Source organism: Colias eurytheme, chromosome 1, assembly GCF_061535395.1.
Source record: "Colias eurytheme isolate Ceu_HAF_F1 chromosome 1, ilColEury1 Martin Lab GWU primary, whole genome shotgun sequence".
Classification (NCBI taxonomy): Eukaryota; Metazoa; Arthropoda; class Insecta; order Lepidoptera; family Pieridae; genus Colias; species Colias eurytheme.
Window position 1 is genome coordinate 8,246,841 of NC_142980.1, and position 26,012 is coordinate 8,272,852.

Consider the following 26,012-nt stretch of genomic DNA (forward strand, 5'->3'; position numbering starts at 1 on the left):
CTACTTTACTACGCCACAGATAAAAAAATGTATGCGTGTACTAGAGTACCTACACACGTAAGAAGTGACCTTCTTTATGACCTTAAAAATGTCACGAGTATGGCGTAACGCAGAAATGTCACGCGTACGGCGTAACGCAAAAATGTCACGCATACGGCGTAATTTTTGTCCAACCCCGATAAAGAAGTTTCACTTCAATAATGGCCACTATACGTCGCCAAGAACCGAACACAGAGATTCCTCGTAAGATTTCCTCCATTAAAACAACTGCCCATATGAAGAACCTGCATTAAGATCACCTGTCTCGTCTTAATAAAAAACTCGTCAAACCGATTGCATTCAACTATGTATGAATTGACCCGTTCATTCTAAAACAGGCACTATTATAAGGCACGCGCCTATTGCCGGCTGTTCAGCACCCTTGTGTATTTTATATAACCCTACACAAACACACACAACTGGATACCAAGAAATTTGTTACAAATACAGTCCTCCCCGGCTATGGGATTTTGTTGGAATAATTAAGTTGTATAATGTTGCGTTCATAAATTCCGTAGTAACATTACCTACTTATAAATGAGAATGTAATATCTACAGTCTGTCTGTATGTTTGTTTATCCGTCAGTTTGTATGGTCCAGATCCAGGGAGACTACACTCAGCGTTTTATTATGTGTATGTATATAAAAAATTGACTAGAAACTAGAAGGCATCAAAAGTTCCGAGAGAGCATTTAGAACGACTTAAAATTCTAAACAAAAATGTTGCTTTTAGACTTTCCAAGGATCGATTACTACGAGTTGATTGTCCTTAGTAAAGTGGTTAATGCGAGAGTGTATAACGGAGGGGTCCTTGGTTCAACTCCTGGTGGAGACTAACAAGAAAAAAAAATATCTCGCCTTTAGGGCCGTTGCTCAAAAGAAGCAAATAATAACCAATACGTTTCCACAAGATTCTAACAACTTAAACATACTTAAAAGAAACATCACAATTAAAACACGTGCCGTTGTCAGCGCATAACATAAAAACAGTAAAATTATTCACATATTGCCTGACTTACTAATACTTACTACTTTTTACTTTTACTTTTACTGACTTAACAAACTTAACTAATCTGATGTCAGTCATGTTCACAACTCAACAACAATTTCACGTCGTTAATTTGTACCTATCAAGTTATCAACATGTATCAGTTTATAAAATTTATTTCTTAACATTATTTTCCTAACCATTGCGTTCATTCAAGGTATCAGCAACATTGCAAAACACATTTTTCTGTAAATAATTTTATAGCGAATGAGATTTCTATTCAAAATGGTGCATGTCTATTTCTTTGAAATTGCAACCAAGTTATACATTGAAGGTATAAAAATAGCTTGGAACTCCTATAGAATACAATGAAGGTATCAACTTTCAACACCGTCACATTTTCCTATGATATAAGATGTCTATTGAAAGTAGCGCACATTTCCTTTAAAAATGTAACCACGTACATTAAAGGGACAGAAATAGGGACACCCACCTTAAAAGGTACAAAGGGATGTTTCTGAAAGTAGAAACCAGGTTAAGCTGTATCCAATATGCTTCCTACGCAAATATCTATAATTGTGTGTGCAAACGCCCACTGCATCGGGCTATTTCTGCAGAATTCATATATATTATTAGGTAATAAAGAAATGTAATGGGGAAAATGGAAAACAATATTATATGTAACAAAGTCTTGAATTTCTAAAATAACTATCAGATATTATGTACATTTTTAAGATTTACTTTTACGTAGTGAATTTACTAGCTGACTAATTTTTAACTGACTCAATCAAGCCATTAGGCCTTAACGCATCTAATATATCTACAATGTTGAATGAAATCTTCATTGTGACGATTGTAAATAAATTGTTTAAATTGTTTAAATTGTTTAAATTGTTGATGCGAAAAAATTTGTACTAATTGGAATTTGGAAAGTAAACGCAAAAGTTACCGAATAATATGGACATGTGTGTGTAACATTGTACCTACATATAATAATTGTATCAAACTCTAGTTTAAAAAAGATTATATTATTATCTGGTAATGTCAATTAGACATATAAATAAGTACCTACTAGTAGGTACATACTTAACCATCAACACATTGAAAGATTTTGGTACCAATTAGTGCTAATTTGTAGTAAGCTAATGAAAGACACGTATAATGTAGGTAGGTAGGGTACTTCAAAATGTTTGAAATGAAAACTTTTTATTGCTTTGATTTTTCTAGCTACGAGCGCAACGTGTTATTTCATAGTTTTCACATCTGTTGGCAGAAACAAACTTTACTTATGACGATGGGAGAGGCCGCGACCTTCTATTCTTATTTTTCCATTAATCCCTTTTAGAGCCTGCAGACTTTAGCTTATGGCTGGTATTTTTTGCAACACATTCACGACTATTGTGTTTATTCTGTTTGCCATCAGACATCGCATCCCCCGCATGCCAATCAATAATATAAAAATAACCCGTGACAAATGCGTATAACTCTATGAAGTCATTTAATTATATCATCAACAAGGTAATATTAATTAATAATGCATGGATCACTCGAAACGAACGGTACCTACAGGCAGCCAGCACTCCTTATTCGTTTGACACATATGAGGGACGTTTTGCTAATAAGTAGATTCGCGCTTTGCGAAATTGACTCAATTCCTAAGAGAGCAATGTTAAAATTTAAAATAATTAAACTTGCTAAAATTATAGTTATTAATTAACAGAGCAAAGCTTTGTTCTCTGAGGAATTATGATAACTTATTGCTACTCAATTAAAATTCAATTTATTAACGTCGTCGGACTTCGCTGAGATAGTATGTACCTACTTAGTTTTTAAACCGCTTATTGAATGTTCCGAAGGTTTCTTCCATAAAATATTAATTAAAAAGAACACTTTATTATTTCATCATTCCTAGTGCAATAGTTTTAGTTTTAGACTTTTTATAGAAGTGAATTTATTATTCTTTAAACGTGGTTTATAAAAAGTGATACAATGAGGGTACGTAGGTATTATTACAATAATTAAAGTGATTATATATCTTGTATGTAATTTTTGATGAATCAATAAAAAAAACAATAGAAAATAGACACTTGCATTAATAATAAACAATTAAATATTATTATGTTAATCAAGGGGAAGGTAAACAACTTACGGCGGCAACTGGCGTATTCTGTAGAATTATTATTTACTAGCAATGCCCTGCGGTTTCACCCGCATAGATAGCGATATCGTGACAGTGAAAAGTCTACTATAGGTCGGACTATAGGTTTAATTTTTAATCACATGAAAATCACCTTTACCCCGTCCTGCACTACGGCCTGCTCATTGTATTGTACAGTATGTCTACCTATCTACTATTTTCTGTAGATTGACACTTTTAAAAATCCGTTAGGTACCTATATAGGTACCTATTATTTTGAATGGAATATCCAATTTTTTTCATTTAAAAAGTGTTTTGCTGATTTTGAAATGACAAAAGACAAAAAAAAGCAATTTTCTGGCCTCCTGTGTGTACCTATATTTAATTTGAATTGTGTCATATTGTTTGTAAAAATTTTGGAATAATTATGATGAATAAATATTTCTTTTAATTTTAAGCAAACATTTTTTTTTCTTTTGTGAGAAATCTTTACCCTCCCAAGCAAATTTTTATTAGGGGCCCCGCCAAGGCACGCTACGCTTCTGGTGAAGCTAATAAAAGCGTGTTATAAAAGGAGCGGATCTGGTAGTTGAGGCACCAAATCAATATTTTCTTCCTCAATACCAATTTAAAAATACATCTTCCTACACAGTGATACTTGAAAATTGAAATTAGGTAGGTACTTCGTTTACACAAATAGTATTCTAGGAACTGAATATTCGTGATATTAATATCTTCCTAGTTCCTACTTATTTTCAACGTGGGCAGTTAATTACGCCAACTTAGACAAAAATATTATGATGTTACACTAAAAACAATAAGTTAGGTATCTGACGTTAATAAACATCCATACTAATATAGGTACCTACTAATACTAATATACCTACTAATCTTAATATACAGGGTGTCCCAGCAACGGTATACTAAGCCCCAAGGAGGTTATAGTTTTGCATACGCTGAGTACGTAAAAAATAGTTATAAAATTCCAGACGAATTTTTTTGACAAATAGATGAATTCTTAAAACTCTATGTGTACACCCCTAACAAGCAACCCGCTTAACTTTGCCACCCGCACGTGAGCTATCGTTTAAGATTATGTTTTCATAGACAAAATACTCACATTAGCGAAGCGGTATATGCCGGCTGTGCGAAGCTAGAGACGAAAACATGGATTTTAAGGAAAAATTAAGCAAAAATTTTTTGGCGTAATTTTGTTGTTTAAGTATTTTTTTCGTGATCAGTGTATGCAAAACTACAAGTCCCTTCGCGCTTAGTATACCAATAGTGGGACACCCTGTATATAAATCTCGTGTCACAATGTTTGTCCTCAATGGACTCCTAAACCACTTAACCGATTATAATAAAATTCGCACACGATGTGTAGTTCGATCCAACTTGAGAGATAGGATAGTTTAAACATCTAGCGGACCACTAGTAATATTATAAGTAAATGCGAAAGTAACTCTGTCTGTCTGTCTGTTACTCAAAAAATAAAAATCATACCTTTTTCCTATAACCAATTAATTACCATACCTATACCTAATAAACTGAATACCTAATATATAAAATAAATCTCTAAAGAGATTTTGAATAACCTAGGTATAAATAACTTATAAAATATGAAGTTTAGTTTATAAGTAGGTAGATAATTTATAACTGGAAAGTCAGTATAATTTTTGAAAACAATACCTAAATATAAAATAATTCGAGGCATATTCGAATTTCGAATAGGTTGAACCTACTTTCCGTATTAATGCTAATAATGAGTTTAATTTGCATTGTTACAATCAGAGTTATTATCCAATTACCTCAATTTTTCTATTAAAAATATACACGTAAAGGTACTATTCATGGTAAATGAGCGTGAACGCTATTTAAAATTATGTTATAGGTACCTAGTAGTGGTGCAATATGAAGTTTACAATTGGTATATTTTTTAATATTTTCAAGCGTTAGAATTGACGTATGGTAAGGGTAGATGGAATAATAAAATGTTATTGGTGAAAGCATTGCGTGGAAGCGGCGGTCGTGCGGCGGTCGCGGCGGTCGCAGCGGTCGCGGCTGGTACGGCGGTCGTGTTGCGCGGGCGCCTCGCGATCGATGCGGGCGCTCGCGGGGCAGGCGAGCGGGGCGCGGGGGCGTGGCGAGAGGCGGCACGCGGCGGCCATTCGCTTGCCGGCCGCCCCGCCCCCGCCCCCCGCCCGCGCGTCCCGCAAACACGCGCCGCTCAGTGCTTCGCGAGCCGTCGTCGGTGCCGCTTGCGTAGTGCACGTTCTTATCGTTCGCGTTCCGTTGCAGATGCGAGTCTGTTACAACTGAAGCGATGCCGGCCGAGGAAGAACCCGTGGCTATGGACACACGGGACCCACCCGGCTCGCCCCAACAGTTCTGCCTGCGCTGGAACAATTACCAATCGAACTTGACGAGTTGTTTCGACCAGCTGTTCCAAACGGAGACCCTCGTGGACGTCACGCTCGCCTGCGACGGGAGGAAGCTGAAGGCTCACAAGGTGGTGTTGTCGGCGTGCAGCCCGTACTTCCAGAGCCTGTTCATGGACAACCCGAGCGAGCACCCGATCGTGATCCTGCGGGACATAATGTACAGCGACCTGAAGGCTGTGGTCGAGTTCATGTACCGCGGCGAGATCAACGTGTCGCAAGCGCAGATCACGGGGCTGCTGAAAGTGGCCGAGACGCTGAAGGTGCGCGGGCTGACGGACGTGAACGGCGAGCAGGCCGTGCTGCGCGCGGAGAGCGGGCGCGAGAGCCGCGAGGAGCCGGGCCCGCCGAAGCGCGGCTCGGAGGAGGACGGCGCGGCGCCGGCGCCCAAGGTGCGGCGGCGCGGCTCGGACGGCGAGCGCAGCCCGCGCGCCTCGCCCGCCACGCCGGCCGACCTGCTGCCGCCGCCCGACGTCACCGTGCCGCTGCCCATCCACGGCGACGACGCCGACATCCGCCCCGGCATCGCCGAGATGATCCGCGAGGAAGAGAGGGTGAGTGCCGCTTTCCAACTCCAACTTTTTCCCGCCGTTTTCGCTCCGCCCCGCCGCGACACACCCCTGAAAACTTTTCCGATTTTTCTTGTTCGCTTCCGATTTTTAATATTTTTTCGCTGCCCCGCACGTTTGTCTTTCCTGCTTTTATTTATATCGGTTGGAAATTATTTATAATAGTTACGCAAAAGATCAGTAATTATGATATTAGTTTATAATTACGCATGTATTGCTTTTTTGCAATAAATAATTTGCTTTCGTAACCGTAACAATGTATTGTTCCCGTTATATTTATTTATAATTAATAAAACAATCATCTGTTATTTTCGTTCGCGTGTAAACGTAATAATACAAATTAAGTTGCAAGTAATAACTTGTTAACTTAGTTTAATTGTTGCAACTGCTACTTCAGTTTGCATATTTATTGTATAACAACTTTATCGCATATTGAATCTTATGTCACAAGAATTACAGTCCAATATCGGTTATAAAATCGTGCCGAAGAGTTCAGCTGTTGCAAGACTAGGGATCGTCTCGGCCTGAGTGTCAAGGAACTGTTAAATGAAGTTCGCTCGTATTTTTATGGAGGCGCTGCTGTTTTCAGTAGCGAGTTAATAGTCTACGCCATGTTTACTTCATTCAGTTTCGTCTGGTGCGTGGATCTATTACATTTCAGATAAATGCTTTAATCTAACTCAAAATTACAAGAAAAAATTCGATAGGTATGAAATTAAAATTAAAATTTGTAATATGTAGGTAGGTATATGTATATATGTATATTCCTAAATAACATACATATATACCGGGGACGATAACAGAAGAAAATGGTACAAATAACAGAAAGAAATAAAATTGTACGAATATAATATTTAAACTTGTGTCCCGAACGCGTGTAATTTGTCAGTTTCCGTATAAAAACAGGCGGGCCGTATTAGGTTAACCGCATCCATAACAACAGCGGCATTCGCAGCTCCGCGGGTCTCAACTTTGTTGCGCTACTTTATGCTAAAGAGCACATTTTTATTTCCACTACATTTTTTATAGATTTCCTTTTTAGAACCAATTACGTTATTTTTTAAGTTATATTTAAAATTGTCTTAATTATATGTAAATACATGTAAGCAATTATCGTATTCTTTATTACGATTGATTATTAGTTTTGTTTATTACTTCCAATATTTTTACCTTATATGAAACAATTGATGTTTAATTATGACCAATAAAAGGAAATCTAGAGAAAATTTGTTATTAATTACTGGCATGTTTGTTTAATGCTGTTTGGTACAAAATGGACGGGTAGTTTAGGCGATTGATAGGTTTTATATTTTTTTATATGATTAACTATTTTTATTCCTATCTTTTATTTATGTATGTATGTATGTATGTATGTCGGTACTCATAGATATTGGTGTACAGTATCTTAAAACTTCTTACAAACAAACTACCTAATTACATTTAAAAAAAAAATACCTACGTCTAATTCATTTTTTGCTTAAGTTTTTTTTAATCTCGGTGAGAAATGATTTCCTCTTCGCCACAGAGGTTAATGAAAGACACGAGAATCAAATGAGTCGGTGTTCTATTAAAAAGGATCAAAATCTAATAAGAATTATCTAAATAAAATAATTATTAATTGTGCATTTGTAGTAGGTAAGAAATATTTTTTATAATAAAAGTAAGAAATAAAAATGTAATGAAATTATTTAAAAATTGGAATAAAATAATATGGATTTATTTATTAACATAAGGTAGTAGTTATTCTTATAGATCTAGGTAGATAGATTCAAACACACAAATTTTAAATTATTAAAATAAATAAATTGTATTTACCTATTATAAAATACAAGGAAATACCTAAGTTATTTAAACAATAATATTTTAAATAATTAAATTAAAAATTAACATATGTTACATTTCTATAGATAGGTAGGTACGAGCTTTTTAGATTACATATTGTTATTTTTTCTTAGAAACATTTATGATAACACAAGTAGGTATGTTTGTTCATTGCATATTTATATTGTATGCATTTGCAAATTAGGATAATACGCATGTAAAATAAGTAGAAACAGGCAATTTCCTTTTAACGATAATTATTAAAAATGTATTCCATTGTTCTAAAAACTTTTAATAAAGATTCGTTTATACTGGCACATATAAAATACAGCCAATTTAAATCTAACCCATGTTTATAATGAGATATTATTTAACATTTCTATTTAAAAAAAAGTTACGAAATGCAATATAAACTGGTATCAAATAATTCCATCGTTTTTAAATATGCCACGTTTTTATACTATTCAAATATCAATTCAAACAGTATTAAAAAAACTTGAAGAATGCTGCTTGCCTTACACATATTTGCTGTCACTTTTACGCATACCTGGCTACGGCCAGGTGTGACAAAGACACATCTTTGTGTTTGAACGTTTATTTGTTTAGAATCGGCCCTCTGCATTGAATCAACATTTAAGAACTGGGGCTAACGATTCTTTGAAACTTCCTTCGAATTGTTTTAACAGAGTATTGACTTGTGATCTCTATTTTTATCAACTACTGCATTTTGTGAAGCTTGCCGCTTATGAGAAATTGATAATTATCAAATCATAAGAATTTAATCAAATACATATTAGTACCTTTTTATTGATGTCAGATTGCAACGGTTCTTTTATAGACTTGTATTTGAATAATACAATAGTAGGTACATAGTTGCATTTATGATTTAGGTACCTATGTTGGAAATTTCTTTCAATACCTAGTAAAAGGCACGTAAAAATATAAAGCAGTGTGAACAAATCCTTATTACGCAACTCGCAAGTACATCGAACACTAACTTATCTATGCTGATTGTATTGCTAATTGTAGCGAACAATGTGCTTTTGTTACTACACTTAATTTTAGGGCGTTCAATTTATGAAGGTACCCGATAAATGCATTTGTTTTGTGTTCTGATGCATCGAACTATGCTATTATATTAAAATGATTAGACAGGATAATGTCGTCGCGCCAATTAAATAAATTAATTGCATAATTATAACTGGCATTCAAAATGGCGGAAATGTATCAATAATAATACAACTAACTAACTTTAGTGGTGAACATTTTTTATTACCATGCTGTTAGAAGCGCGGGTTTGAGCATAGGTTCAGAATGAATGCAAAAATATTATATATGAAGACATTATCAAATAATGCATAAATTTAATAATATTGAACTCTAATTTGATAATACACATACATATTTGAGCATTTAACAATTATTCTAGTTATTTTCGGATATTATTGACTTGATTATCCGTCAAAAATATCATTACATTATTGAATGCAAGCAGGTAATTAATCGATATGCATTATTGTGTATAAATTCGTAAGTTCAGTAGGCGCTGTTAATCGTTTGATTTATTTATTTGAACAGGTGCACAAAGTTTGTGTGGTCCCTTAGTAATGTTTCGTGTAACAGAATGTAGGTATAACCCGTACGAGTTAACTTGAGACTCGGCTGGAGTGTGTCATATGCGATATATTAGTTTTTCCTTAAAATATTACTACCCAAAGTAAGTAAAACTGTTACTTACTTAGTTTGAATTACATTCCATTATTTTATTTATTTTGGAAAGATACCTATAATATTACAATTTACATTGAAATTAACGTCATCGGCTCAGGTCTCAAGTTAATTCGTACGGGTTGTAGGTACGAACCGAACGCACTGAGACAAATGTAAATATTTTATATCATTTCATCACGCACGACGCAAATCTATTAGGATTTCATGATAAATTAATAATTAATTAACGTTGAATGTTATTTGCAATAATTAATTTACATTTAAATCATTTAATTGTTCGCGTTTTACAATGTCATGTAAAAACGTCATTGTATTATAAACAAATATTGGCAATAATTGTACCTATGCTAATACATATTTGGTGATGAAAAAATTTCATACAGAATTCTGATTAGGTGTGTGTAGACATTTTTAGGATTACTTCTAATATTTGATTCAAAATAATAATTGTGATTTGAAATTAAAATTTATTCAAAAATATAGTCATAGGTCAGGGTCCGCCACTAAATTATATTTATATTTTTTTAAATAGTTTGATATTAAATTTTAATTAACTGGGTTAGTGATTACCAGACAAAAGCAGTGAGTAATCCAAATCTATCTGGATTGAACCAGACCATAGTTGTAAACTTGTAACCAAATTTTTTATACATATTATAAACGTTACTAATTATAAATAATTAAATAGTGTAATCAGACCCATATCAGACCTATGCGTAAAAATAGTGACGTAATTTTAATATTTTTCAACCATTGTTTTAAAAAACACTTATTCTTTGTTTGTTGCAACTTGCAAATAATAGGAAACGAAGAATTAAATATTGAATAAAAATATTTAATTCTTGATTATATTTTTAAATTAGTAGGTGCGTGTGTAGAAATGTATTTAGAACAAAAATAATGAATAATAGCTAAATAAGAACAAAGTCTTAATTTAATTGAAAAAAATTGAAATCAATAAAAACTACTACTGCAATCGGTAAAAATAACTTGTTACGCACAAATGAGCAATACATACTAAGAAAAGAACTAAATCAATTAAACATTTTTTATACAGTTTCTGTTAATAAATTTTTGTACATGAAATACCTAGTGCTTTTTATTGAATAGTAATAGTATTTAATATATTTAACTAATATTTCGAAGAACAATAAATAAAATATTGAAATGTCTTCTTTGACCTTTACATGTCAAAGATTCGAGAATGGATTAAAATGTTTATATTGGATTAAAATATGATTTTTAGCAGCCAACGAAGAACAGTGGTTACCTCACTATAATATTACAATTTACAACGTATTCATTAACTAAATCCAACATTTTATTAGAATAAATACAATTGTAATAAAATAAATACAATTATTATTTCCATTACTTCCAATAAAACATAAGAACCTTATCAGTAACGGGTTAACTGAGAGAATTAATCGAACAAGAACGGTATTAAATACTGAGATTGATAAGCATAAATTAATCTAAGCTAATACTTTATTTTACTTACAATTTTAATTAACCGCGTTAATGGAAACGCACGTGTTGCGTCACGGATATAAAATCTTTGCTAATGAACTATTGTTTTTTATTAAAATATTATTTTGAGTGGAGCGATTTATTATGGAACTTTTGGTTCGAGAAGGGTGTTGTTTTACCTCGTGATTTACATACGTATATATAGCTACCTCGAATCTGTAGGCATTAAAATGAGGTTAAGTTGTATTGGCATGTGCAGAGTTTCTTGTTTCAATTATTTAATATCAAACTCAAACATTTATTTATTCAATTAGACTTCTTCTAGAAACACTTTTGAATCGTTATTACATATTTTTAACATTGACCACTCTATCATTGTAATTCTGAATCTATAGGTAGGTCTGTCAAGATATTGCTTCACTTGAAATAAACTATTAGGGATTGCGATTTGGAGGCTGAGTTAGGAATAACAAGCGATTGTTATCTTTAAGTATTTTTACCATAAGAGCCAAAGTAGCTTAGCTAGAGTTGAAGTTGTAATCCAGATCGCATCTTACCTGATTCTTAATACCTAGGTACTTTTATTATTATAAAGTAAGTAGTATAATTTTATAATTATTATAAGCGTAACTTTTTGTGGGATTGTACACAAATAAATATAAACAATGTTAACGTTTATTAGCAAGCATATCAAGCATTTGATGGCAGATTATACGGATTTTGCACGTTGAAATTCTCATTAGGTCACTAATCTTACATTTATGGCATATGTTAGGACTCCATTTACGATATTAAAAGCGGGAACTCTTTTTTACAAAGCGTGTTTGATAAAACCTATGTTAAAGAGTGCACACGTTATATTAAAGTAGGTAGGTACTTACTACCTACATATAGTCATTTATTGAATGATGAAACTCATTAAGGAACAAATATCGTATGATTTTTTACCTTCGAATACCTTTATTAAATTTTTAATTTGCTGTGATATGGCTTGGATACATTTATTGTTTTTGACTAGGTATAGGATTAAAATTGTATCTAATTTATTTTCTCTATGTCTTTGTATAGGTAGGTCATATTGACAATGGTGATGACAACTAGTGATAAATGTTTTTTTTAATTATTATAGGTATTTAATTTTAATTTATATAGTACAGACTTAGATCAGTCGTCATAAAATTCTTTCATGAATTTATTCACAGAAGAAATTATAAAAGAACTAACAAAGTGGAACTTTCGCTTGCACATCAAAAAGATCTCATCATTCCAGCGCTGGCTCTTATATTAAAAGTATTGACGTAAGAAAATAGTGAAATTGTTTGGTGGAATTAGAGCACCTACATTAAGTCTTCCGAACGCATGCGTAATGCGATTGAATAATTCAATTATTCATATCTATACGCGCTGAGATGTTTTTGAATTTTTAGTAACCAATGTCTAATATTTTTATCTATAGACTTACTTTTCTAGAACACCGTGTAGAAAGATCGAGACATGCCAAAGAATAAATGATATATCATGTTAATGTGTTATATGTGTCATGTTATGAGTAAGGGAAGTGTACCTAATCTATACTATCTATACTAATATAGGTCTACCAGAATCTGATGGCATATTTATATTTCAAAAATACGAGATTTTCATGTGGCAACTTTATTTGACAACTATCAAATTGGTTGTCAAATTATTTGTGTTGATGATTAATTTTTAGGATTTTGTCTTCAAAATCTTCAAAATGTCGATAAAACCGCTGCGATCACAAGCAAGAGGTGTTGTTTACAATGTGTATAGAAAAATATTCGATGAAGAAGGGTCAAACACATCACAATTTTCAATTTTAAAGCGCGTGAAAATTTATTGCTAAGTTGGACTTACCCGGTTTTGATACTTTAATTTAAAAATGTTATAAATAGGTAACTATAATATTGTTTGTTGATAAAAATATAATTTTATGAAAACTTATTACAGGAGTTTCCAATTCGGCTATTTGTCAAGTCCAAGGTGTACAAGTCAATTTTATAATGTGATAATACTTACGAAAATAAACATGATTTTATTTTATTATTGTTTTATTTTATAAAAAATTATAAACAATCGTTAAATATACCTAGTAAATAAGTTTTGATCTGCATTATCATTACATCCATATTTTCACATGCCAAAGTATATACATACATATATTCAAATATAGGTACGTGTAAATACATAATATTATTATGTATTTTAGAAAAGTAATGTATATTATACATGTAATAAGTACCTACATAATAATACGTGGATATCTCATTATTAAATACAGTATTATCCACTTGTGTAATGTGACTAATGATATTGAGGACAAAATAAAAAATACGCAGTATCAAGATCGTTCAGTCCATTTTCCCTAGGGTTGCACACTCTAAATTTTGATTTCCCTAATTGCCATCAGATTCTGGTTTACCTATATTATAAAGAGGAAAGGTTTGTATGTATGTATGTATGGTTGTCACGCATAAACTACTGGACCGATTTTGATGAAATTTGGCACAGATAATCTTTAGACCCTGAGACAGAACATAGGCTACCTTTTATTGCGAAATATGTACCACGGGCGAAGCCGGGGCGGACCGCTAGTACAAAATAAAATGCGTTACAAAATGCGACTACTGCGTCTCCCGAGAATGCAGTTAGGCATAACTGCTAAAAAATCATAAAATTCCATAGGATAAGAATAACTAAGTATAATTATACAGTTGAACCTACACCCCTAAAGAGCTTACGAGTGAACAAAGATACCTAGTAGTGAGGTGACACGAGTTTAGAAGCTTTGTTTACAACGTTTTACGCAGCGTTTAGTCTTAGATTGAGATGGAAACCCTGGCCCTAGGCATATGCAATTTAAGTTTTGTTATGATATCCTCAGAAAACTTTGCCTGGAAAACGTTCTCACACGTCCTCATTTGAATTAAGGTTTATTCGTTTAGCAATAATACATTGCTACACATTTTAGCTTGTAATGTTTAAGAAATTCGTAATAAATAACATTATACAATGTCTAAGAGCTATAAACGGTTTAATCGTAATAATATAAATTTCTTAGAAAACTAAACAAATCCTTGCTGAGATCACAGAGCCCCTTGAGAGTTGTTTTTATTTATGTACTTACTGGCGTTAGCTCAGACAGAATCATAGTATCTGATATTATAATAGTAGGAATATGGTGGTTTGCTTGCTTGTGTTTCTACCAACTCAATTATAGTTTTAACCCATTGAGCCCCGAACGGCCCGATCGGTCCACGACAAAATATATTTTCTATTGTGTCCATTGAGTTACATGTACTACGTACTAGAGAGGACATCGCTACTACACTTTTTTAACACGAGTTAGAGTCAATCGTCTCAAACTCAATTTTTTTTGTAACATTGATTGGTTTTAATTGATAAGCTTATTCATATTTTAATAAGATAAACAATATTTATTTGTTACATTGATTGGTTTTAATTTATAAGTAATAAGAGGCAGAATATTATCTACAAAGTGTATGACTCACTAGCCGCCCCGCGCTGCCGCGCTTGTCGCACAGATTTTGTTCGTGGTGCCCTCTCTAGTAATAATACCTCAATGATTGTGTCTGTGATTCCGGGGCCTGAGTTATTAATATTATAGTTTTATTTATAGTTTTTAGTAGATAAGGGAATGTTTTTTTTTAGGTTCTTATATCATTACGGTCATACTAAACTGTTCTACAATGTAGGTACCAATAATGTTAAAGATAGTCCAGATAAACATGATAACATTTATAAGGAACTCTATATTATAGAGATATTCTAGATCATAGCTACGTTATTTTCTTCAGATTGTAGGTATCGTCATTTCAAATGCAGTAGTTCCGTATGACCTTAAAAACTTCATAATATAGATTATAGATCATAGGTCAATATATTATTATTATTATTAAATCCTGTTCAGTGCACGGTAGACGTGGAAACCTCTGAAAGTATTAAATAACAAGATGGGACTGCAGGATACGAAATGAAGTTGGATCTCCGGCAATCTTACAATTTGATGAAATTTGTATTGAAAATGCGCAATAATTTCCGCCACTTTCCCTGTATGCTCGTATATTTTAAATATGAATTTGAAAACATTTCTCGAAGTGTGAAGTAACCACTCTTGACAATACCTAGTAAAAAAACTCATAATTTGGATTCAACAAGTGAATTGTTGAAATTCAAATTTGGTTTCGGGCTCGAGTATAATTTCCAAAATATTAGTTTTATATATGGGCAATTCATATGTAAGTTATGTAACCTACGTTTTGCACATCTATCAAAAAAGAACACAAAGCTATCAAAAAAATATATTGAGGGCAAATATTGTTTTCATAAATCAATTAACTAATTTTGTGTTGGTAAACCTACCTACTCAATTTATAAATAAAAATGACTTTGAAAATGATACATACTTAATTAAAAAGGCTCTTTGAAGTGGAGAAGGTTCAACTTATGGACATATGGTTTCATTTCATTCATTCAATACCATGTTTGAAAGTAGCGAAAATTGTAATTGAAATTACAGAGGTAATAATACAAATACCTACTAATTAGGTTCCTAGGCGGCCTGCTTACTGCTATCGGCTGAACAAACAGAAGTTTGTTCTAAACAATATCATTGCTCGTAAAGATAACGTTAATAACATTTGTTACGCTGTGATTCATTTTTCGATTTCGTGAATAAGCCCTAATGACCTAACTTATGACGTCATAAATACAAACACTCGATAATTTTAAATAGGTCGGTACATTTTGAGTTGCATGTTTATTTGTTTCATTTATGCATTATAACGTCATTTCTTTGTGATTTGTAAATTATTTATACCTACACCTTATGAAAATTAGTTGAAACCATAATATGAATTATGCTTTAGGATTTGCCAGAATTAAATACATGAATAAAAAGTTTCAATTAGGTACCTATAATGTAAAATCGTATTTTAATAAAAACCATAACCTAATTTGCAAAAAATAAACATAATTGGTTATATAATTGATTTAACCTTTAGATTATAATTTTAAAGTTGATTGTTGACTCAGTAAAAAGTTCGCTCAATAAATACACCCATGTGTACGCCGTTTTGCATCTGTTTCATAAAATTTATTATATTCGCCAATTAATATTTATTTGCGCATGAAATTAAAAAATATATGTTGGAACGAGGTGTTATTAAATTCACGCTGCTTGAGAAACTTAATTTATGTGGAGATTAATATTGTTCATGCTCGATATATTTACATATTTCTACAACGTATATTAATTATAAACGGTTGGAAAATACATTTTTTATTTAAATCTACGAAATATGCCTGAATATAGACATTTATTCGATGTTTGGTAACAAGACTTATTGCTTTTGCCTTATATGCTTTTAAGCAATAAGGCCGCCTATTGTACACTTTCCAATTTTATGTACCTACTAGTTGTCCGCCCCGGCTTCGCCCGAGGTACATATTTCGCAATAAAAGGTAGCCTATGTCCCTTTCTCGGGTATCAAAATATCTCCATACCACATGCAAATTGGTTCAGTAGTTTAGGCGTGATTGAGTAACAGACAGACAGACAGAGTTACTTTCGCATTTATAATATTAGTATAGATTCATTTATTTTAAATTCCTGTTATATGTACAATGAAGTGTCATAAATAAATAAGATGATTGGCTATCTTATTGCGTTCTTTGGATTCAGATTAATGAAAAATATGATGGGAATAATACTTTTTTAAATGCATGCAAATAGTTATTTTGTACGTAGACATGTGATGAAAGGTGTTTTTATTTCGTTTATTATTTTCTGAAAAAGAAGTTATAAGTACGGTAGTAAATATTGTTTATTTTCAGTGCCCAAAGAGACCATTGGCAAAATGTGATGTAACATTGTCAATATTCTAAACGTCTGGTATATGTCTAGTAATAATAATTATTATAGTCACTAAGTAGTCACTTATAGTAGATGCCTTTTCTATACCTATTTTCATTGCTATACTTCAAGAACACTCCAATTTTAACTGAAGTTATCTTATAGATTAGATAAAATATATTCTTATTCCAGACTCTTGATGATCCGATTTTTTAGGCGAGATAAGGAAAAGACAGGAACAATGATAAGTAGGTAGGTATAATATAACAAAGTTTCGAGCGGGCGAAAAGTGGACGCGTTGGTAGTTTAAAAAAAACCTCTTCTACCTATAATAAAATTAACCCACTTTTGATGAAAATTAGAAAACAGTCTTATTGGTTTAATTTAATATGACATATTGACAATGTTTATTATAGAGTTGTTGAGGATTCCTCTTCCGCTTCCTCATAATGCGGAAGTTCCGCAATATTTTGGGTTCCTCTACCGTTACCGCATCCTCAAAAATGAAAATAAAAAAATCCTCTTCCGCTATCGCTTCCTCAAAATTTAGAGGAAATTTATTTAGGCACAAGTTCGGCCACACATGGAGTACTGTTCTCACTTGTGGGCTGGAGCACCCGAGTATCAATTACTTCCTTTTGACCGCCTTCAGCGTCGTGCCTGCCGCATTGTCGACCTTCCCGAGCTCACCGATCGGCTCGATCCATTGGCTTTGAGGCGTAATGTTGCGTCTCTATGTGTATTTTATCGCATTTACAACGGTGAGTGTTCTGAAGAACTATTTGAACTGATGCCACCTGCAGAGTTCCATCACCGCACTGCTCGGCACAAACAAAAATATCATCGTCACCATCTCGATGCATGGCGTTCGACAACTATGCGTTTTGTACGGCATTTCCTGCCTAGAACCACTCTCTTGTGGAACAAACTACCACCTTCCGTGTTCCCCAACCAATATGACATGGGAAGCTTCAAGAAAAAAGCCTACACCCACCTTAAAAGCCTTCTTCCACCTCAAAACCGGCAATACGTTCCCTAATGCTGTGAAACGTCATGGGCGGCGACTATCACCTACCATCAAGTGGGTCGCCTGCTCCATTGCCGGGGTTGCAATAAAAAAAAAAAAAAAAAAAAAAAAGGATGCTGATCCGATCGGACGGCAAATTTACAAAGCCTGTTAAAACTATGTATTTGAGTTACGAGTCGGACTCAACTAACGAACAAGAGTAGAGTCTTACCGCCATATTTATATCTGCGCCTAACACTTATCTCTAAACATAATAATAATACTTATAACATTTTCTCTCATACTCAGAAGAAACATATTTTACCAAATAATGTTTGTCAAAAGTCATTTTTAAAAACAAACAAGTGGTTTAAGCTTACATAATAATATCTACCAGTTAGTTTTTTTTTGTGGAAATCGCCTAATGTCGCTTCTGGCACTGATATAGATTAGGTTTTTTCTGTGGGTTTTTTCGAGTAATATGGATAAACAAAAGCTCATCTGAGTCCGGCTCGTGGCTCAAATTATAGTATAGTACTTACAGGCTTTGTAAATTCGCGATCGGGCGAGCTAAACTCCCCTAACTTTAAACATCAATATGTAGAGACAGGAGAATGGCTTTTGTTTTAATTTTTAAAGTTTTTGTTTTTTAATTTTGATTATTCCTCTTCCGCTTCCTCATCCGCATCCTCTTCCTCAAAAAAATATCCTCTTCCTCATCCGCATCCTCTAAATTTGTGTGTGAAAATTCCTCTTCCTCCTCCTCTTCCTCATAATCACTTCCTCAACAACCCAAGTTTATTACTGCAAGTATACTAATATAAATAATTGACCTCAATATGCATCACGCTATCTACCAAATCAAATCCAAAACAAAATCTGATTGACATCGCGTTCCACTATATTCAGTTTTCACGAATACAAACGTTTTAACAATTACCTCAGTCATATTTAACGAATTCTAAAGATTCGAGTTGCGGCTCCTGAAATTCTGTCGTTCTGGCTAATTGGAAGAATTGGACGAATGAAGACTTTTTAGCAAGCGTCGCATGAATGGGTAAGTAATGCGGTGGATCTGTGAGCTCGAAAATTTAGATCCGTAGTGTCACCGTCGGTCAATGATCGCTCGCGCTGCTTCGATCAATATTAATGTATTTAAAGTCTGATGGTGAAACCAAACATGGAACTCTGATTATTACCTGATCTCAAGTTCAAAGGTATTCGTTCACGAGACGAAGTAGATCCAGTAGCTATGAGCTATCGCGGTTGCTTCGAGTATAATACCGGGTATCTCATCTAATGGATACAAATGCCGTTAACGGATTGAAAATATATAAATTGTCCACTTATTTAATACGCCATTATAACTGTACCGTATTATGCTTCGTTGCACTCGTTCTCATAATTCTCGCATTTTTCCATGGCAAACTTATAGATGAACTGTATTCAAGAAGGAATCCTCAAGATATATGATTATGTGGAGCGCATTACATGTGTTGAACCGGAACGTCGTATTAGATTCAGTGTGATTTTTCATCTAATCCAGACGTATATTTGCAATTTAGAGGGATATAAATCGAAGTAATATACATATATGAACGCATGTATTACGCATTAATACTAGAAAGGTGCCTATGCAATTTTTATATTATTATCGTGATTAAGTATCAAGTTTGGAACGACCCATCACACATTAATATAGTAGGTACCGCTAGTAACTTTCAATGTCCGGTATTGTTAAAATAAACCTAGTGACACAATTAAGCAATTAAGAGAAAATAACAAAACGTGTGTGAAATGAAAAAAAAGCTTGAAGCAAAGTCAATATTACACAATACAATGATACGCCCGTTATCTAACGCCTTTCACAATTTGTCCATTACAAACACCGGCTTTTCGTGTTATTAAGCTTATGTACACAAGTTATCTTCTTTATAGTTTTAATTTAAAACAACAGAGATAACAAGATAGTGCTATTTCGTATGAATTAAGGCTGTGTTGTTTGTACGTCAATTCTTGGCCGCTGCAGTGTCAACAATCGGCACTTCATACGGCGTAGGGCCGGTACCAAGTAGCCCGTGTTCCCACACTCAAATGTTAATTCTGTTACTGCTCATAAAATTAATTCCTGCTTCGCCAATGTGGATTTAAAATGGACAAATGAGGCCCAAAATTTCAAAAGCTTTGCTAAACTAAGTTCCAAACATATCCTCCTACAAGTATTATGTAAACGTCTCAATTCTATAAAGTAAATTTAAAATAATATGAGAATGCAGCATAATCCTCTATGTTCTCAAAGGATATGGTATCTAATTGAATGCAGTGCAATTAAATAAAAACCAGCAAAGCTTAGGTATTGCATACTTCTATTACCGACTACAAATAAATGATATCATAATTAACCCGCAACTAAATCAACATTATAATATATTTAACTACGGTTCAGTGAGAATATAATCATTCTTTGCAAGGGATCTGTTTACATAAACAGTGAAAGAACCGACAGAATAACATTATTTATTGTTTATTCGAAAGAATAGAAAACACTACCAAGTTTAATATACTTTACAAAGGAAGAATTTTATATTGAAGGGAAGATAGCAAATACTTCTTGTTTAGTTCAAGAGTGTATAGATAAAAGTTTTTTGTATGCAAATAGTTCCATTTATATTATTTTATATTTGATGTTTACTGAATCGAATCAACGAAGAACTTTCGATTGATTCAGTTTTATAATGTGAGAGTTGTGCTTTCAGTAGGTACTATTTTTAATTAAGTGTTCAATTTGATTCGAGACAAATTTATGAATTATTGAAAATCTCGAACGCATTTAAATAAAGCATTAATATATTTTATCGCACCATTATAATTGAATCTTTGTTTTTCGTCGCCCACTTTTTTTGATCTTGTGGAGTTACTTCGTGCGTTACGTTTGCGTTTTTCTTGTTACTCTTCGGACGGCAAATACAGTAGCAGCGGTAGCAGTCATAATATTATGCTATTGTTGTTTGCTGCTAAAATGCTGCATTGGGATATAATTTCACAGCGATGTCCTGTTGGGGTGTGGTACCTAGCCTGGCAAACCCAATTCGAGCATAAGGGAGCATGCTGTAGTGCCAAATTAAGTAATAAACTGCAAATCAAGATCTGTTGTACGTATAATTAAAATTAGTTTAAAGCTTTAATTTCAAATAAATAACCACAGCGGAAACAATTATTTCATTACAACTAAATAATGCTCTTCTGTAACATATAAATAATATTTCCTTTTGAAATTTTCCGTATTGTTTGAATACCAAGGCTAGCGTATTAAGCATAGAATTATCATTGTTAAACATAAGATAATTATCATTTTGGTGTTTAATCTTATCTTAACGCTTTGTGCGCATCGCCGCCTTTAAAAATATAATAAACTAATGAAATGAGATTGTATTATTTACATACATATTGCAGGCAGAAATAAATTAGATCACGCCTTCTTAACGATCTAGATAATCGCCTGCGCAAAACGTTTTTATTTACTTACTAGCTGTGCCCGCGACTTCGTCCGCGTGGAATAGTGACTGCATAGTAGTTACACACAATTATTGAGTAAACACGTCTTGAAACACGTACTATCATAATTATACAACTAAATTATAAGTACTTACACATTATTATAAAGTTAAGAAATAAAATAAATAATAACACAAAAGAACTGTTAGTAAAATTTATTACTAAACTGAGCTATAAAACTTAGGTACAGAAGAGTTTAAAATTTCCAGGATGTGGTTATTCTCCCGCTCCCATATTCCTTCTACTTTCACAGACTTTCAACTTTTCCCTTTCACCCCTAGTAAATGGCAGAACCGATTTTGATCTAAACCATGTCTAATCATACCTATATATTATGTACATGTCATATCCTTTCGTTTGGTACTCCATTTGGATTATTTATCCCCACTATCACCCCTAAGGTGCCCTATATGTAATAAACAGATTAACCAATTTTGATAAAACATGACTAATTGTAATTCACACGTCATTTGATATGCCGCTTGATTATATTATTTGACCACATTCGATTATTCATTCCCACTTTTACCGCTATAAATCAATTCCCACTTTTATACCTATATCCAATAAATGGATGAACCAATTTTGATAAAATATGTCTTATTGTACTTTACACGTCATGTCTTTCATTAGATAAGTCACTTGAGTATATTTGATAAAATTTATTTATTTATTCCCACTTTTACCCCTATATCAAATAAATGGATGAACCGATTTTGATAACATTGGACTACTTAATTGTTTCTGACAGGTCGTCTTTTTTCATTTGATATATCACTTGGGTATAACAGACAGCATTCGTTTTTCTCATTCCCACTTTTGCCCTACATATAATTATTGGATGAACCGATTTTGATTAAATATGCCTCATTATACTTCTCACGTCAGGTCATGCCCTTTCATTTGATATGCCACTTGGGTATATTCGACAACTTTTATTCCCACTTTTATACCTACTAGTCCGGGAGCCAGCAGCAGATTTTATGACCAAGTTCCTCTCAAGAGGTAATTAGTAAAATGCATCAAAGTATAGTATTATGAAGCCTCGTGAACGTCAGCTGGAGCTCGGTTGGGGGGAAGAGCAGTTGTAGCCTCCCGTATCAGCTGACGGTTTTTCCACCAAGATACAGCCAGCTGACATATATATTTATCCACAGTTACATATAAGCTATCATCAGGTAAATTTTTGTTTGAGAGGAAATAACGGAAAATAAATTTTTCTTTAAATTTAACTTTCATGTTCGAGACACCAGCTGACGTATAATACACCATGTTGTAACCAGCTGACTATTTTTTTTCGTTGAGATATTGGGTTAGCTACAATTTGACAAATTTTTAGCTGAGAGGAAATGAATGAATGAATGTATTTTTTTTCCTATGTGCGTGGGAGGCTACAACCGAGCGCCAGCTGACGTTCACGAGGCTTTATAATACTATACTCTCATGCGTCTGACGAATTATCTCTTGAGAGGAAATAGTTAACCAAATTTGCACCTGGCTCCCTAACCATACATATTATATCCAATAAATGGATGAACCAATTTTGATATTATGTCTTATTGTACTTTACACGTCATGTCTTTCATTAGAATATACGTCACTTGAGTATATTTGATAAAATTTATTTATTTATTCCCACTTTAACCCCTATATCAAATAAATTGATGAACCAATTTTGATATAATTTGACTTGTTGTTTCTGACAGGTCGTCTTTTTTCATTTGATATATCACTTTGGTATAACAGACAACATTCGTTTTTTTCATTCCCACTTTTACCCCTCTATATAATAAATGGATGAACCGATTTTGATTAAATACCTATGCCTCATTATACTTCTCACGTCAGGTCATGCCCTTTCATTTGATATGCCACTTAGGTATATTTGACAACTTTTATTGCCACTTTTATCCAATAAATGGATGAACCAATTTTGATAAAATATGTCTTATTGTACTTTACACGTCATGTCTTTCATTAGATACGTCACTTGAGTATATTTGATAAAATTCATTTATTTATTCCCACTTTTACCCCTATATCAAATAAATGGATGAACCGATTTTGATAAAATTTGACTAATTGTTTCTGACATGTCGTCTATTTTCATTTGATATATCACTTGGGTATAACCTACATTAACAACTAACATGCGTTTTTTTCACCCCTATATAATATAATAAACAACTAATGTAACAAAAAAACGCATCTAATTCGTATTACCCGTTAGCGAGCTACGGTGGCACAGACAGACACGCAATACACACATAGCGGTCATAACATCCCTCTTTTTGCGTCGGGGGTTAAAAATATAATACCTACGACATAATTTCAAAGACCTTTTATATAGAAAATTTACCTAGAAGTAACCATAATGCTATTTGTGCAGGTTTTAGACTTATGAGCAAAAATCTAAATAAAGGTCCTTTGACCCCCCCTACTACCCCCTCAGCATAACCACCCCCCCCCACGCTTGGGGACTTTCGATATGATCATCTGGACATGTCAAGGAATAACTTTAGCGTATAATTTACGTAATAAAGTAATTCATGTGTAGAATGCCTTAGCAAATGTTCGCTGTGATTACTTAAATGGTCATAACTTTTTTATTTATGAACCGATTGACATGAAATAAACACTAAATGTTAAATGAAGCTTACCACAATATATTAGTGAAAACCGCATCTGAATCGGATAAGCCGTTTCTGAGATTAGCGTGTTCAAACATACAGACAAACAGACAAACAGACAAACCGACAAACAGACAAACAGACAAAAATTTTTTTAACAACAGTTTTGGGTTTGGGATCGATTTAGTAATAACCCCTGCAAATTTTTTTTTACATATTTTCATTGTACAGACACCACTTTTCTAGAATTTTATTATATGTATTGATTTACTGTAGATAGGTGTAGTATATTTGTTAAAAATACTGGGAATTCTGGCCATCAAATTGTAAAATATCAAGAGACTATCGTTACAATTTAAATATCTGAGGAAATCTTATACTTAGTGTATGCAGAGTGTAAAAATAAAAAAAATCATAAATGCATCTGTCTCAACTATCAGATCCGTAAATTCCTATTTATTTCACATGTTGTTCTGAATATGATAACACTGAAAATATTAGGGGCTTTCTACCACTCAGTTGCATATACTTGACCATCTTATTAATATAAGCGATTGGTCGAAAAGAAATAAACTTGTTCTCAATGTAGATAGCGATTTACCTCAACAATCTTAAAATTTATAACTTTTAAAGACCTTTTGCTTTCCATGAGAATGTACTCCATCGAACCTTACTCAACTAGTCTTTCAAAATGTGTTCATGTTTGTTTATATCCTATTAATGTTCCGAAAACTTGTAAAATAAAAATAAACAAATTTTATAAATCAATGCATGGGCGTCGATAAAACATTTAGTCTGCTGCCAATTCTTTTGAATCGTAAAGAGAACTCCATTAGATACTGGCATTCACTATAAACATTTTAAAATTAATACCTTAATAAATAAATAATAAATTTACTTAAGTCAGTAACCAAAATCTGTATAGATTATCTAACACGAAACTCACGAAAGCATCTAGTTCACCAATTCTGTCATCCATACTCGGAACGGGTCTGCACTAACAATTGAATAAATACAACACAATCTAAATCAAGCCCGTTCCGCACATCTAATTAACTCGAAGCATCACATCATTACCGCGTGGTTTTATTAAAATAACGTAATACACGATCAGTCATTGAGTGGCACTGGCACCCATTAACCGATTCCGAATTTGCCTCTAATGCGCTAACTCCAATATACAAATAGCGATACGGCCAACAAAGCGATATAATTGGCTGATCCGCAAAGTTGTTGTTACATCGACCGCAAAGTATTGTAGGTAAGTGCGGCCGATCACAAATAATCATCGCGATCAAATTGAAATGCACTATTCATAATGGCCATACGTGTTTTGAGTGCACAACTTGCCAATCATATCATTTTTGATGCTAGCTAGTGATAGGGATCATTGTTTGATAGGTGTTACCCGAACTTTATTAGTTAGGTCATACATTCGTTACCTTGTACTCTGTATGGATTCTTATTGAAATTCTTGTTTTTAATTGTTGTCTTAAATTCTTAGGAAAACATAGTGAATTTTGAAGAAAATTTGCTTAACTTGTGTAGCTGACTAAAAAGTGAATGTGTGCATAGATTATTTCTTATCTTATTAGGAGTGAATCTTTTATTTAATTTTGAGGAACTTAATAAGAAATTCATCAAGAATATTACACTATTAATAAATTCTTCATAAACAATTCAGGGATACACTTATCTAAAACTTGGATTTTGGTTATCCCGATATTTGTAACTA

At 33.2% G+C, this 26,012-nt stretch overlaps 1 protein-coding gene across 2 annotated transcripts in view; it reads left to right on the forward strand.

Annotated features, from left to right (window-relative positions):
• The first annotated feature begins 5,374 nt into the window (after positions 1–5,374).
• LOC149911131 (protein bric-a-brac 1-like) overlaps positions 5,375–26,012 on the forward strand; it is a 200,125-nt gene continuing 179,487 nt past the window's right edge. For both annotated transcript variants that reach the window (XM_090103187.1, XM_090103196.1), the window contains exon 1: positions 5,375–6,156. In XM_090103187.1, coding sequence (XP_089959313.1) covers positions 5,488–6,156 — 669 coding nt within the window. In that variant the 5' untranslated portion in view covers positions 5,375–5,487. The remainder of the gene's footprint in view (positions 6,157–26,012) is intronic.